The sequence below is a fragment of the Delphinus delphis genome, chromosome 12 (assembly GCF_949987515.2).
Source record: "Delphinus delphis chromosome 12, mDelDel1.2, whole genome shotgun sequence".
Taxonomy (NCBI): domain Eukaryota; kingdom Metazoa; phylum Chordata; class Mammalia; order Artiodactyla; family Delphinidae; genus Delphinus; species Delphinus delphis.
The window spans coordinates 65,462,344-65,475,738 of NC_082694.2; the positions used below are offsets into that span (position 1 = coordinate 65,462,344).

The window sequence follows — 13,395 nt, forward strand, 5'->3', positions numbered from 1 at the left end:
ACATTATAGGAACTCAACAGATTTACCTATTATTTACCTATTATTATTTTTGTGGTCTTTAAAAAATTGTATCTATCTTTAAAAAAGAGAAAACTGAGGCTCAAGGAGGTTAAGTAACTTGCCTAAAGTCACATAACTGTAAGTATCTGAGCCACATTTTGAGCTGGGGTTCATGACTCTAAGGCCCTGTGCAAACCACTCACACAATGGATTCTGAGAGCTGGCTGGGAGTGCTCTCACACAGCCTGCTCTCTGGCAGGTTCTGGAATGAGAAGCTGCTGCAGGACGTGTGTGCAGGGCTGGTGGAGGAGTTGCCCTTGTCCCCAGACGCCCCAGGTGGCATGACTGAGTTCCGGCGCACCCTCACCCTCAGCTTCTTCTTCAAGTTCTACCTGACAGTGTTGCAGAAGCTGGGCAAAGAGGACTCAGAAGATGTGAGTTTGGGGCCTGGGCAAGGCAAAGACTTCCTGCAGCACTTGTGTTTAGGGATCTGGGAAGCTGGCCGGGGTAGGAGAGTGCCGTGGACCAGGTGGTAAACGTTCTTCTCCTCTGGATGTCTAAGGACAGAGGAGCAGGGACCAGGGACACAGCCTAAGGAGCCACACGGAGATGGGAGCCAACTGGGTGGCTGAGAGGCAGAGCACTGGGCTGGGAGTCGGGGATGTGGGTTCTTGTCCTGGCTGTGTCATTACCTTAGGTGAGAACTTGAGTAGGTCACCACTCTTTCTATATCTTAGCTATAAAAATCTGGGGGCGGGTAGACCAGATGATCCTTCCAGCAGTGTAGCTGATACAGCTGTGGTTGTGTAGTTAGAATGGGAATGTGATGTGATGAGAACGTGAGGTGGGGCTACTACAGCCAGGGGAGATGTGCATCCAGGAGAGGATGCTAGTTGATGTAGAGTCTAACTCTTGAGATGGGTTTGCCAGCAAGTATTTATTTTGCACCTATTACATCATAAGATTGTACTGTGTGCACTAGGGGTGGCAGCGGAGAGCCTAGTGTGGGAGAGAACGGGATCAATAAAGGTCAGCCTGGTGTGACAACTGAGGAGATGGAGTGGGGGGTGGGGCACAAAGGAGAGAAGGCTTCACAGCTGTGGGTGCAGCAGAGTGAGATCCCTTTTTATAAACATTTGTAATAGTTAATTTTTTCTGATTATGTAAGTAATAAATTTGTGGAAAACTTTAGAAAACACAGAAATGTATAAAGAAAAAATTAAAATTACTCTCAGATCTTAGATAAAGCCACTGCTAATATTTTTCCTTATTTCTCACATCTTTTTTCCTATGTTTATCTGTCCATCTGTCTGTCATCCTATTTGTCTGCTCCATGTCTCTCTCTCTTTCTATCTGTCCTTCCATCTGTCTATCTATATATCTATCATCTTCCTATCTTTTGATCTGGATATATCATTTTCTAAATAGATTTGATGCATAGATCATGCTGCATAGAGAGCTTCACGTTCCCCTTAATTTTGTTGAGATGATACTATGAGAATTTCCCCTACCACTAAATATTTCCCACAGAATTGAGGAGAAAAAGGATGACTTTTCCAGGAAGACTGAGGGAGAGGGATATTCCCAACAGAGAAAGCAACATGCATAAATGCAGGAAGGAGGGAAACTTTGGTTTGGTGTGTCAGAGGAAGTAGGGTGCAGGGGTGGGGGAAGAGAAGCTGTCAGAGCCCACGTTCAGATGTTGAGATAGATCCAGCCAGTACCAGGAGTGTAAATGAGGAGATGAGAAAGTTGTTACTTTTACCACTTGGGAACAACCAAGGATGGGACCAATGATAGAAATCGTCATCACCTCTGTTATCTTGTCCCCACAGAAGTGTGGTAAACTGGACCCCACCTATTCCAGCGCCACCTTACTCTTTCACAAAGACCCTCCGGCCAACATCCAGCTCTTCCAAGTGAGTACAGACTGTATGTAGCTAATATCAGTGGCCCTTGCAGGGCACCTCAGATGATGCTGACCATTGGTGAGTGACCAACTCACACTGTATGTGGGTGCTTAAAGCTCCTTACCGTTGTACATAAATGTCTAGTGAAGGAAATGGGAATTATATTAATGTGAATGCAGCCATTTCCCCCCTTGCTCACCTAAATTTCTCTCTTGGGATTCCTCTCATCTTCACCTGCTCCTTAAAAAGCATTTTTTCCCCATTTTGTTTTTTTCTATTTCCTCTGCAGGGCTAATGTGCAAAGCTAGGAGTTCTCTTGAGCATGTAAACTAAACAAAATTTTAAAAACCCTATTTATATCAACAGTAATTTTTTGAGAGGTATTAGTTAAAGGGTCAGCTGTAAATGTTTTGGATTTTTGTGGGCCTCATAGTCTCTGCTGCAATTCCTCAACTCCATCATTGCAGCACAAAAGAAGCAAGAGGCAATAATACATAAATGAATGCGGGTGGCTATGCACCAATAAAACTTTATTTGTAAAACCAGGGAGTGGGGCTTCCCTGGTGGCGCAGTGGTTGAGAGTCCGCCTGCCGATGCAGGGGACGCGGGTTCGTGCCCCAGTCCGGGAAGATCCCACATGCCGCGGAGCGGCTGGGCCCGTGAGCCATGGCCTCTGGGCCTGCGTGTCTGGAGCCTGTGCTCCACAACGGGAGAGGCCACAACAGTGAGAGGCCCGTGTACCGCAAAACAAAACAAAACAAAACAAAAAAACAAAAAAAAAACAGGGAGTGGGCCAGATTTGGCCCATTGTCGATGATTTGTAGACCCCTGCTCTAGATTGTAATGGTCCAAAGCATAAACTCTGGGCCTGACTGCCAGCACTTGAATCCAAACTCTGCTATCACATAATTGTGTAACCTTGGACAAGTTACTTTCTCTCGGTGCCTCTTGGGCAAGTTAATTATGCCCAGTTGCAAATGTGGCTAATGAGGGCCCCTGTTTCACAGCATGGTTTTGAGGATTCAATGGGTTAATAAAAGTGAATAGCTTAGGTAGTTCCTTGTATATAGTAAACTCTCAATAACTACTAGCCATCATTATTATTACTTTGAAAAAACACACAAAACAGTGTTTTATTATAAACTGAATACGTTTTAGAACATTTTGAAAAATATGGAAAAACATAAGAAAATAAAAATCACCCCAAATCTCACCTCCAAGAGAAAATCATTATCATATGTTTGTATACTTCTTTCCATTTTTTCCTATGCATATATGGACATATCTGTACTATATTTATAACATTTTTCCACAGAATTTTGAATCATTACCCACACATACAATGTTGTATGTCCTGCTTTTACGCTTAGCATGAGCATTCTTTCCTCCTAATTAAAATTCTTCAGAACTATCTTTTGACAGTTGTGTGTTATTCCATCCTGTGAGCATAGCATAGTTTATTTACGCAACTCTCAACAAATGGACATTTAGGTTCCTTGTTTTGTTTGCTCCTGCATATAGTCAGCCGTCATCTGTGGATGTGGAGCCCATGGATACAGAGGGCCAACTGTACTGCCCCATTTTATATAAGGGACCTGAGCATCTGCAGATGTGGGTATCCATGGGGCGTCCTGGGCGGCTGCCCGTGGCTGACTGTATAGTGATACTGTGACCACTCTTCTCAATGCCTTCTTACCTGCCTTCTGTTTCTTTCACCCTGTTCCCCGCCTGCCTCCTCCATTCTCACTCCTCACATTTGCTTTGGCCGGAAGCTCTCCGTGACTCCCTGGGGCCTCTAGGGGAACAGTGTCCCTGCAGCTCAGCCTGATTGGTGGCCATGTTGTTCCAGGAGGTGCCCAAGGGTCAGTCTGAGGAGGACATGGTGGGCCGGCCCCTGCCGCACCTGGCCGCGGCCCTGCAGGCCTCTGGGGAGGCTGTGTACTGCGATGACATCCCTCGCTACGAGAATGAACTCTTCCTCCGGCTTGTCGTCAGCACCCGGGCCCACGCCAAGATCAAGTGCGTGCAGTAAAAACACTTGGGAAGGGGGGTGCAGGGAACACCTGCCAGGCCATGGGGATGCCATGACGACAAGCCTCCTCCAGGGCCTCCCGGTCCAGAGAGGAACACAGGAACTCTTTTTAACACCAGTCTGGAGAGAAACAGGAGACGTGAGGGGCTCAGGGGTGCTGGGAGGGTGGGGGGATGACATTGGAGAGATAGGCAGGGGCCAGATCAGGAAAGCCTTGGGGTGCTGAACAGGGACACTACACTTGGCCAGAAAGCAATGAGGAGCTGCTGAAAGGCCTTTCTTAGATCTTCACTGTGGATATTGGGCTAAACTTCAGTGCAAATCTTCAGGAGAACTTGAGTCAGCACCAAAGGGAAGAAGGAGGCCTTAGAGTGCCTGGCATTGACTTCCTATTCCAGTGCTTAGCAACCTGACCTTGGCTTGTGTGCTTAAGCTCTCATTTTCTCCACAGGGTACTTTTGTGAGGATCAGTGATAGTGTCCACAAAGGACCCAGCAGAGAATAATCACTTGTACCCATTTGTTGAACCTTGAGAGCCCAAATGGCAAGAATTTCTACCTCGATGATGATGGTGATAATAATAAAAACACTCATGTCACACAATATTTGCTGCAGCCTGGTTTAAAGCATTTTACACATGTGGCCCTATCTCTTCCTCGCCACAACCCTATAGGCAGGTCATATTATTATCCCCATGTTCCAGATGAGGAAACTGAGTGGTACAGCAAAGGCCCTAATGTGCTGAATCTGGATAGGTATTAGCTGTGATGTGGGTGTTGGAGCTCTCCAGAGTAAATGCTTTTCGGTTCTCTTGTACTTGGAGACCAAAATAGGGCATTGTACAAGGTCCATAGGGACAAGCGTGTCCTATTCATCTTATATCTCCCACAGCACTCAGCACAGTGGCCTCCACGTGGGAAGCATTTAATCAGCATTTGCAAAATAGGATAGGATAGGATAGGATAGGATAGGAGGTAGAAAAGGGAAGCGTTAGGGTGGAGGAAAAACTGTCAAAAAGAAGACAAAGTTATCCAATTGGGTAATGGGTCCTTTTTTTTTTTAAGATGAAAATGTTTTCCAGTTTAAGTTCATGGATCCCTGAATTCTATCAATAGACCCTTTGAGGGTATAGATCCCTGTTCTAGATGATAGTATCTGTTCTCCCTATGAAGGGATGGATGGGATTGGATGAGGAACTACAAGGAGCAAGATTTATAAGATATAAAAGTATAGCTGGGCTTCCCTGGTGGCGCAGTGGCTGAGAGTCCGCCTGCCGATGCAGGGGACACGGGTTCGTGACCCGGTCCGGGAAGATCCCACATGCCACGGAGCGGCTGGGCCCGTGAGCCATGGCCGCTGAGCCTGCACGTCCGGAGCCTGTGCTCCGCAACGGGAGAGGAAACAACAGTGAGAGACCCGTGTACCGCAAAAAAAAAAAAAAAAAAAAAAAAAGTATAGCTGAAGATATTTTAGAAATTTTCTCTATTATACAGTCTTTTGGGAAAGAATTATTGATACACAGGTAGAAGCAGAGCATAATTCATCACTGAGTCAGGTGACAGGTGACAGGTCTTCCGCTTGTTTTCCTCCCTGGCCCCTCACATTCCTCCTCCTCCTTGCAGGTCCATTGATATTTCAGAAGCTCGGAAGGTGCCAGGCTTTGTTTGCTTTCTCTCCGCTGATGATATTCCTGGGAGTAATGAAACTGGACTTTTTAATGATGAGACAGTCTTTGCAAAGGATAAGGTACATCTTGGATTTTTTTTTTTAAAAATATGAAGTTAGTGGAATGAGTATTTAAGTTTTAATTTGTGTTTTTTCCTCCAAATCCCTGATCTTGAAAAGATTATACATTTGCACATATCACGGCCATCATCCAATTAGCCAGTATTCAGGACAATCAGTAAAGGGATAGAATATGCCTGGTAGCACTTTTACTTTTAACTTAATGTTTATTTATTTATTTCATTGATGGCTGCAGCTTGTACATAGTATAAGACATGGTAGGATGACTCCATGCCAAAGTGGCATTAAAAAAAGGCCTGTGACTGTATTTTAACAAACAATCAGGTTCTTAAGTGTACAATATTAAACTCCTTTATTAAACGAAAATAAAAATACACTAAACAAACCAAACAGAATAGGAATTACAATTACAATACCACCACTATTTGTATTGATAATTCACTTACATGAAAGTTTATCTATTGATTTCAACCATATATGGAGTTCTGCCAAAAAAAAAAATCCAAACATTCAAGGCAGCTGCTACAAAAACCTGTATACTCATAGGATAGTTGTCAGTCATTTTATAATTCCAGTACAGATCAAATGTTGCAAATTGGAGGTTGATAGGTGTTGCTGAAGGACAAATTCAACTTATTATTAAGCTAAAAGTGAAGGAGGGAATGAAAAACTATAACCCTGAGACACAAGGACTCTAAAAGGAGAGCATTTGATAGAAGACAAATTGCTTTACAAACTTCAAGAGCCTCTAAGACCATAACTAGCATTATGGTTAGTGAGAATCAGCCAGGTTCAACAACCACTAGGCTAACCAATTAAGTCAAGAGCTTAACTGGGTCCTGAAGAGGTAATTATCAGAGACAAGACATGTTAAGTATTGGTTCCTATTGTCAGAAATCTCATCTTCCAAAGTGATGAGTTGGACAATTTTTTTGTTTATTTTTGGAAGGATGTTGGAAAAAAATTATCCCTGAAGGAGATCCATAAAGTTTCTATAGTAACTGAATTTATTAAATGAAAAGAAAACAATTATCATTAATTATTCTATAAATCTAACAACCAAAAAAACTGGTTTATAGGTCATCACATCTAAGAACCAGTATTGGGAAATGACCACTTTGGGGCATCTAGGTGAAATATAAGGCATGATTGCTGCCTTTGAGAAACTTTTGGTATGAATCTGAGAAACAGAAGATAAAAGAGAGTAGAGTGGTAGAAAGAAAATAAAACTGGAAGTCAAGGGTTAAGATTTAGTCATGGTCTAGTAGTGAGGCAACTGTGATCTTGCCATCTGGGTCTCCATCTCTTAATATGAAGAACAAGGGTGTTGGGGTAGATCTGAGTTGACAGATATACTTCATGGTGCCGTGCTTTCCATTCTGCTGCTCATGGCAGACATCACTAATCAATCACCACATTTTATCCTGGGCAGCTTCTCAAGAGGCTGCCATCAGATACTAGTTATCTCCAAGTCCTATTCCAGTTCTACTGATTCTAAACACTTATGAAGAAGCACATAACCCCAAATAGTAGGATAAGAACATGAAGAGCCCTCAGGACATTCCTTAAATGTACCTTAAAAAATTATGGGGGCGAGACTTCCTTTGCTTTTTTGAACAATCAGAAATAATTTGCTTCATGAGGAGCATGTTATGTTCTTTAACCATCTGGCTCTGCTCCTAGGTGACTTGTGTTGGGCACGTCATTGGTGCTGTGGTCGCCGACACCCCAGAACACGCACAGAGAGCCGCCCGTGGAGTGAAAGTCACCTATGAGGATCTTCCAGCCATTATCACGATTGAGGTAACTGGGGAATGGGCTGCCTGGAGAGGGGAGAGCTACCTGTTCCTGGAGACACCTTTATTAGGATCCTCTAGAGGAGATTCAAACAGCAGGTGGAATCTGACCCGATACGTTTTTAAATCTCCTCCAGCCTGCGATTGTGTGGTCCTATGAATCCTTCCCCATCATGATCCTAGACTCAGTCCATAAATGGCCAGGCTGAGTTCTTCCTTCCCAGTTTCAGCTCCAGCTGGTTCCTTGAGGGATTCTTCGCTTTCCTCAAGATCCAGGGTTGTATGTCTATATCTAATGAAATAGAGAAATAGGACACCTTGGGCTACAATTGAGCTTTAAGTCTATATAAGAAACTTACAGAGATGGCTGTGTGACTTATGTGGGAAGAGAGAGGTAATAATTCCAAGAGCTTCTCTTCCCCAATCCCTTTAAGCCACCTTCCGTCCTTTAAAGCCAAGTCACTGAAACTTCGTTTTAATCCTCAGGATGCTATAAAAAACAATTCCTTTTATGGATCTGAGCTGAAGATTGAGAAAGGAGACCTCAAGAAGGGGTTTTCGGAAGCAGATAATGTTGTTTCAGGTATGGCCGCATGATGCAGCAGTGGGAATGGGGTGGCCCTGGTTTATGAGTTAAATTCAAGAGCTGTACCTGAGCCCTGGAGCAAGGGAGTGATTTCCTGACATTTCCTAACAGAAGAGTCTCTCTGTTGTTTGTAACAAAATACTAGACAGGTGGCTGGGAAAGAACTTCAGCGTCTTAATCTCTACTCTCCTGCCTCTAGACTGGACATACCTCAGTGGTTCTGGAGACATTATAATGTGTTGGATTTGGAAGACTGTCTAGGGAAGATAAGGGTCACAGATGTCTCTAACACAATATTGTAAAGCAATTATACTCCAATAAAGACTATAAAAAGAAAAAAGGGTCACAGATGTCTGACCAGTCTTGGGTCTACCCAGCCTCTGGCTACACAGACGTCTGGTTCTCCCCATCTGCCTGAAGGCAGTCTTCACCCATCTCCAGCTAGTGCTCTCTCCTCTCCTCCCCCTTTCCCTCCCGCACTGGGAAATTAGGTCCAGAGCTCTCACCCCAGAGCAAGGCTGCCTAACAGCCCCCTTTGGGGATGGCTTTCTACATTGGTTTCTGTACATCGCTAAGTTACTGGTATGCCAGCTATCCAGCTGGACTGACAGCTTGGGGTCTGGGAGATGCTGTTTATTTTCAGCTTCTGAATCACATCTGTTAATTCCTTTTTTACTTTTTCCAAAATTTTACAATGATAGTCTAAAAAGCTTTCATTTCCGCTGGCTGCAGCAGGAAGGGAGCTTCACACCTGATGCATTTCAGTGTCGTTCTGATCTCTTTGTTAGCGTGCGGGGGGTCAGCTCCCAGATGGCTAAGACTTTGAGACCCTTTTCCATCCCAGTTGGGGAACTGAAAGAGTACCTGTGAACAGCTGGTAACTGCACAGGGCCCTGCATGAGTACATTCTCTCCTTAAGCGAACTCACCGCCTCTGCAGCATCGGGCTCACTGTGGGGAGTCTTGTTGCTTCTCCAGGCGAGTTGTACATCGGTGGCCAAGAGCATTTCTATCTGGAGACTCACTGTGCCATTGCTGTCCCGAAAGGCGAGGCAGGGGAGATGGAGCTCTTTGTGTCCACACAGAATACCATGAATACCCAGGTAGGTGTCCAGTGGGTCAACAAGGGGCCGGGGAAGAGGGAGACATGGGCTGATCCAGGAGGGCATGTGAAGGTAGTGGTTCGAAGCCAGGCCCTGTCACCAACAAGCTGGTGTCATTGAGCTTGTTATATAACTTTCTCATCTATAAAATGGGGCCTGCCCAGGACGTTGTAATGATTAGATGAGTTTTAAAACTTGGATAGAGCCTAGAAAATGTTAGCTATTATCATTCCAGTGCTGTATTGCCTTGGTCAGATCATATCTGGCCTCAGTTTCCTCATCTATTAAATGAAGGGGTTGTGCTAAGTGAGAGCCATGGGGACCACTACATTAGCTGCAGTGGCTCAAATATTCCTCATTTCTCTATTGCATGTAATAGGACAGTGGTTGCCAGTGTTTTGGGCAGCTGGTCTTACCCTCGTGACCCACCAGTTCCTGGCCAAATGGAATGAACTTTGGCTCTGAAAGTAGGCTGTGAACAGCTGCTCACCCCTCTGGTTAAAAATGAGTGTCTAGGGGCTTCCCTGGTGGCGCAGTGGTTGGGAGTCTGCCTGCCGATGCAGGGGACACGGGTTCGTGCCCCGGTCCGGGAAGATCCCACGTGCCGCGGAGCGGCTGGGTCCGTGAGCCATGGCCGCTGAGCCTGCGCGTCCGGAGCCTGTGCTCCACAACGGGAGAGGCCACAACAGTGAGAGGCCTGCGTACCGCAAAAAAAAACAACAACAAGAAAACAAAACAAACAAAACAACAACAACAACAACAAAAAACAAGTGTCTGAATTCAGTGCACAGTGACTGATGTGCGCCAGACCCTGGCACCACTACCCAAGGGCTGCCCTGGGACAGGAGGGGGATTCTCGAATCAAGGAATTTCAGAGTTCATAGCAGTAATTAGGCTTCTGTGTATCGAGTAGGCTCTGCGTCAGGCCTGAAGTAAGTCCAGGTGGCATATGCATTCACTGGGAGTATTTTGTTCTTTTGCCCACAGTCCTTTGTTGCAAAAATGTTGGGGGTTCCAGTAAACCGGATTCTGGTCCGAGTGAAGAGAATGGGAGGAGGCTTTGGAGGGAAGGAGACCCGGGGCATCGTGATGACTGTGGCTGTGGCCCTGGCTGCATACAAGTGAGTTCCCCCAGTGGTCTCTGGGAAGAGGAATAAGGCTGCCTCTGCCAGGAAGGCTTCCTGGATTCCCCCCTTTGGGAAGTAGATTCCCCTTGCTTCAAATTTTCACAGCCCTCGGTGTTTAGAACTCGTGGGCATAGGGGTGAGGGCAACATCACCTGGTTCATTGTATTCAAATGCATGTGTCCATGTCCTATCTCTCCTACCTGGCTGTGAGGACCCCAAAGGTAAGGACACACTCCACACCCCATACCCCACACCTGGATGTCCCCCACCTTGTCCAGCACAGTGTCTAGAGAGCGAAGCAGTCCAGTGTACCAGGTGGAGAAAGAAGGCTTCCTTGCTGTTTTTATCCCTGAGACTCACAGGGCTGGGCTGTTGTAGAGGTTTCTCATGCTCTGGTACCTCCCCCAGGACTGGCTACCCAGTGCGCTGCATGCTGGATCGTGATGAGGACATGCTGATAACTGGCGGCAGACACCCCTTCTTGGCCAGATACAAGGTTCTAGATGTCGGGGGCTGTGTCGGGTGGGCAGTGCCCTCTGCTTAGGAAACTGGGGATAGAGATTCAGGGATCCTGGGATACACTCTGACTTTTGTCATGACTGCCTGTAGAAATTCAAAGAAGGAATAACAAGGAGAGAAATTCAAATCAACCAACAGCAACATAGGAGGGTGATCCTGGGGGAGGCTGGCAGGCCACTTCCCAAGAGATGCCACGGGATGCTGTGCGTGACTTCTGTGAATTCGCTGGGGTCCAAATCTGGTCCTTATCCACTCAGGCTCGGAAACATGATTTGTCAGCAGATCTGGGGTGAATCCATCCCACAGGATGGCCTAGTGTTAATGTGTTTACAGCCTGATGTCAAAGTCAGAATGACCACTTAGTAATCTCCAATGAGAAATGCAACTTTCCAGGGGCCTGGTCAGGTATAAGCTGTTAGGGTGCCTGCTTGGCCAGAACATGTATGGCTGGGCACTACCCAAGTGCCCTGTGGGACTGTCCCTTTTCTGGGCTTCTGTGGATGACCAACTACTGTTCTGACCATGCATCCTCCTCTCTACACACCAGTAGAACCTTACAGGTCCCAGTCTGGTGCTATAAACCTGGGAGCCCTCTGTCTCCACAAGTTGGCTTTGAACATCTCCTCTTTGGCCTCTTCTGACTTTATTCCATGATTTAACTCACCAAAAGGGATTGCATTTCTCTTATTCCCAAATTTTTGTGGGCTCCAAGAAAGTAACTTGGTCTTGTGGGGTTTCAGGTTCCTTGCTCATGAAATGGCCTGTCAGGGTTTGTTTAGATAGTTTACATGAGGTTGGGGATGTGAAAGCACTTTCATGCTTGTGCAAGGTGTAACTTTTGCTGTCTTCTGGCCAAAAGCTGTGAGCGAGTCTCCAGTTTCTCTCCTAGTTTCTCTTCCCAGCCCTCCCCTCCCTGACCTATCATGACCCATGTTCTTTCTTCTACCTCCTCACTTCCGTTGGTAGAACCAGAAGCCAGGAGTAGGGAGGAAGAAGGAGGAGTGTAGGGAGAAGGGGCGTCCAGGGTCCATCACTGGGGAGATGTTGTTTCCTCTCTTCTTCACCTGTGAGGTCTGGTGATCTCTTAAGTTCGACTTTATTTTGTGGTGGGATGTCTTATTCTTTCTGTTTTCTCCAGGTAGTGTAAGTGGGAGGAGATGGCTAGAGACAGACAAAGGAAGGGGACAGTTGAGAACTCACTCTCCTTTTTTTCAGGTTGGCTTCATGAAGACGGGGAAGATTGTGGCTGTGGAGGTGGATCACTACAGCAATGCCGGGAACAGCCAGGACCTCTCTCTCGGTGTACGTAGGATGTGCCCTTGCATCCGGGGTGACTGGGAGGTCACGGGTGTGCCCCATAGCATGTTTGCACATGCGGGAATAGGCCTCCTCAATCCTTGCCTGTTGTTGCAATAGCCTCCTACTTGGTCCCCACCTTCAGGTTCTCCATCCTTGGTTATTCTCTAAAGCATGGAAGTGATCATATTACTTATCTGACTAGAAACTCAACCTTCTGGTGCAGGATATTTTGCCAAGCAAGTAAAGTTAGTTACAAAACTTTATGTATAGTATGGTGACATTGAGTGCATGAATGTAATACTAATTTGTGTGTGTGTGTGTGTGTGTGTGTGTGTGTGTGTGTGTGTTTAATGATATGCATGACAAAAGTCTGATAGACCATACTTCAAACAGTGACTGGGTGGGATTAAGGGGGGATACTAACTGTCATTTTCTATATTATGCATTTCTGTGATGTTTGAATTTTAAATACTGACTTGATTTACCTTTTTAAAAATAATTTAATTGAAATATAGTTTGCATAACATAAAGTTCACCCATTTGAAGGACAGTTGACCTTTGAACAACGCAGGCATTAGGGGCACCACCCGCAACCCCACAGTCAAAAATCTGTGTTGGGCTTCCCTGGTGGCACAGTGGTTGAGAGTCCGCCTGCCGATGCAGGGGACATGGGTTCGTGCCCCGGTCCGGGAAGATCCCACATGCCGCAGAGCGGCTAGGCCCGTGAGCCATGGCCGCTGAGCCTGCGCGTCCGGAGCCTGTGCTCCGCAGGGGGAGAGGCCACAACAGTGAGAGGCCTGCATACTGCAAAAAAAAAAAAATTCTGTGTATAACTTTTGACTCGCCCAAAACTTACCTACCAATAGCCTACTGTTGACTGGAAACATAACCAATCACATAAACAGTCCAATTACACATATTTTATATGTTATATGTATTATATATGTATTTTTACAATAAAATAAGTTAGAGGAAAGGAAATGTTCTTAAGAAAATCATAAGGAGAAGAAAATACAGTACTGTACTATATTTATCGATACTGTAAATTTACATGATCTGTTTATAGGATGAACCGTCTGTCTGTAAGTACCTACATCAATATTATCTTATATGATACAAAACACTGTAGATGTTATTTGAATTACTAACACTAGACATCAACAATGAAAAGATAATGTGAAAGAGAAATTCATGTTTATTTACAGATACAGTGATTCATGCATTGATAACGAAGAAGCAGCAGTATGATTGCTTTATGGTAGCCCAGTGTAATCAATA

At 45.4% G+C, this 13,395-nt stretch overlaps 1 protein-coding gene across 3 annotated transcripts in view; it reads left to right on the plus strand.

The window, feature by feature from the left end:
- Nucleotides 1-13,395, plus strand: part of XDH (xanthine dehydrogenase) — a 61,027-nt gene that overhangs the window by 28,537 nt on the left and 19,095 nt on the right. For all 3 annotated transcript variants that reach the window (XM_060026874.1, XM_060026873.1, XM_060026876.1), the window contains 10 exons: nt 260-434; nt 1,836-1,919; nt 3,760-3,929; nt 5,565-5,688; nt 7,372-7,491; nt 7,971-8,067; nt 9,048-9,172; nt 10,160-10,293; nt 10,708-10,795; nt 12,034-12,120. In XM_060026874.1, the coding sequence (XP_059882857.1) occupies nt 260-434; nt 1,836-1,919; nt 3,760-3,929; nt 5,565-5,688; nt 7,372-7,491; nt 7,971-8,067; nt 9,048-9,172; nt 10,160-10,293; nt 10,708-10,795; nt 12,034-12,120 (1,204 nt within the window). The remainder of the gene's footprint in view (nt 1-259; nt 435-1,835; nt 1,920-3,759; nt 3,930-5,564; nt 5,689-7,371; nt 7,492-7,970; nt 8,068-9,047; nt 9,173-10,159; nt 10,294-10,707; nt 10,796-12,033; nt 12,121-13,395) is intronic.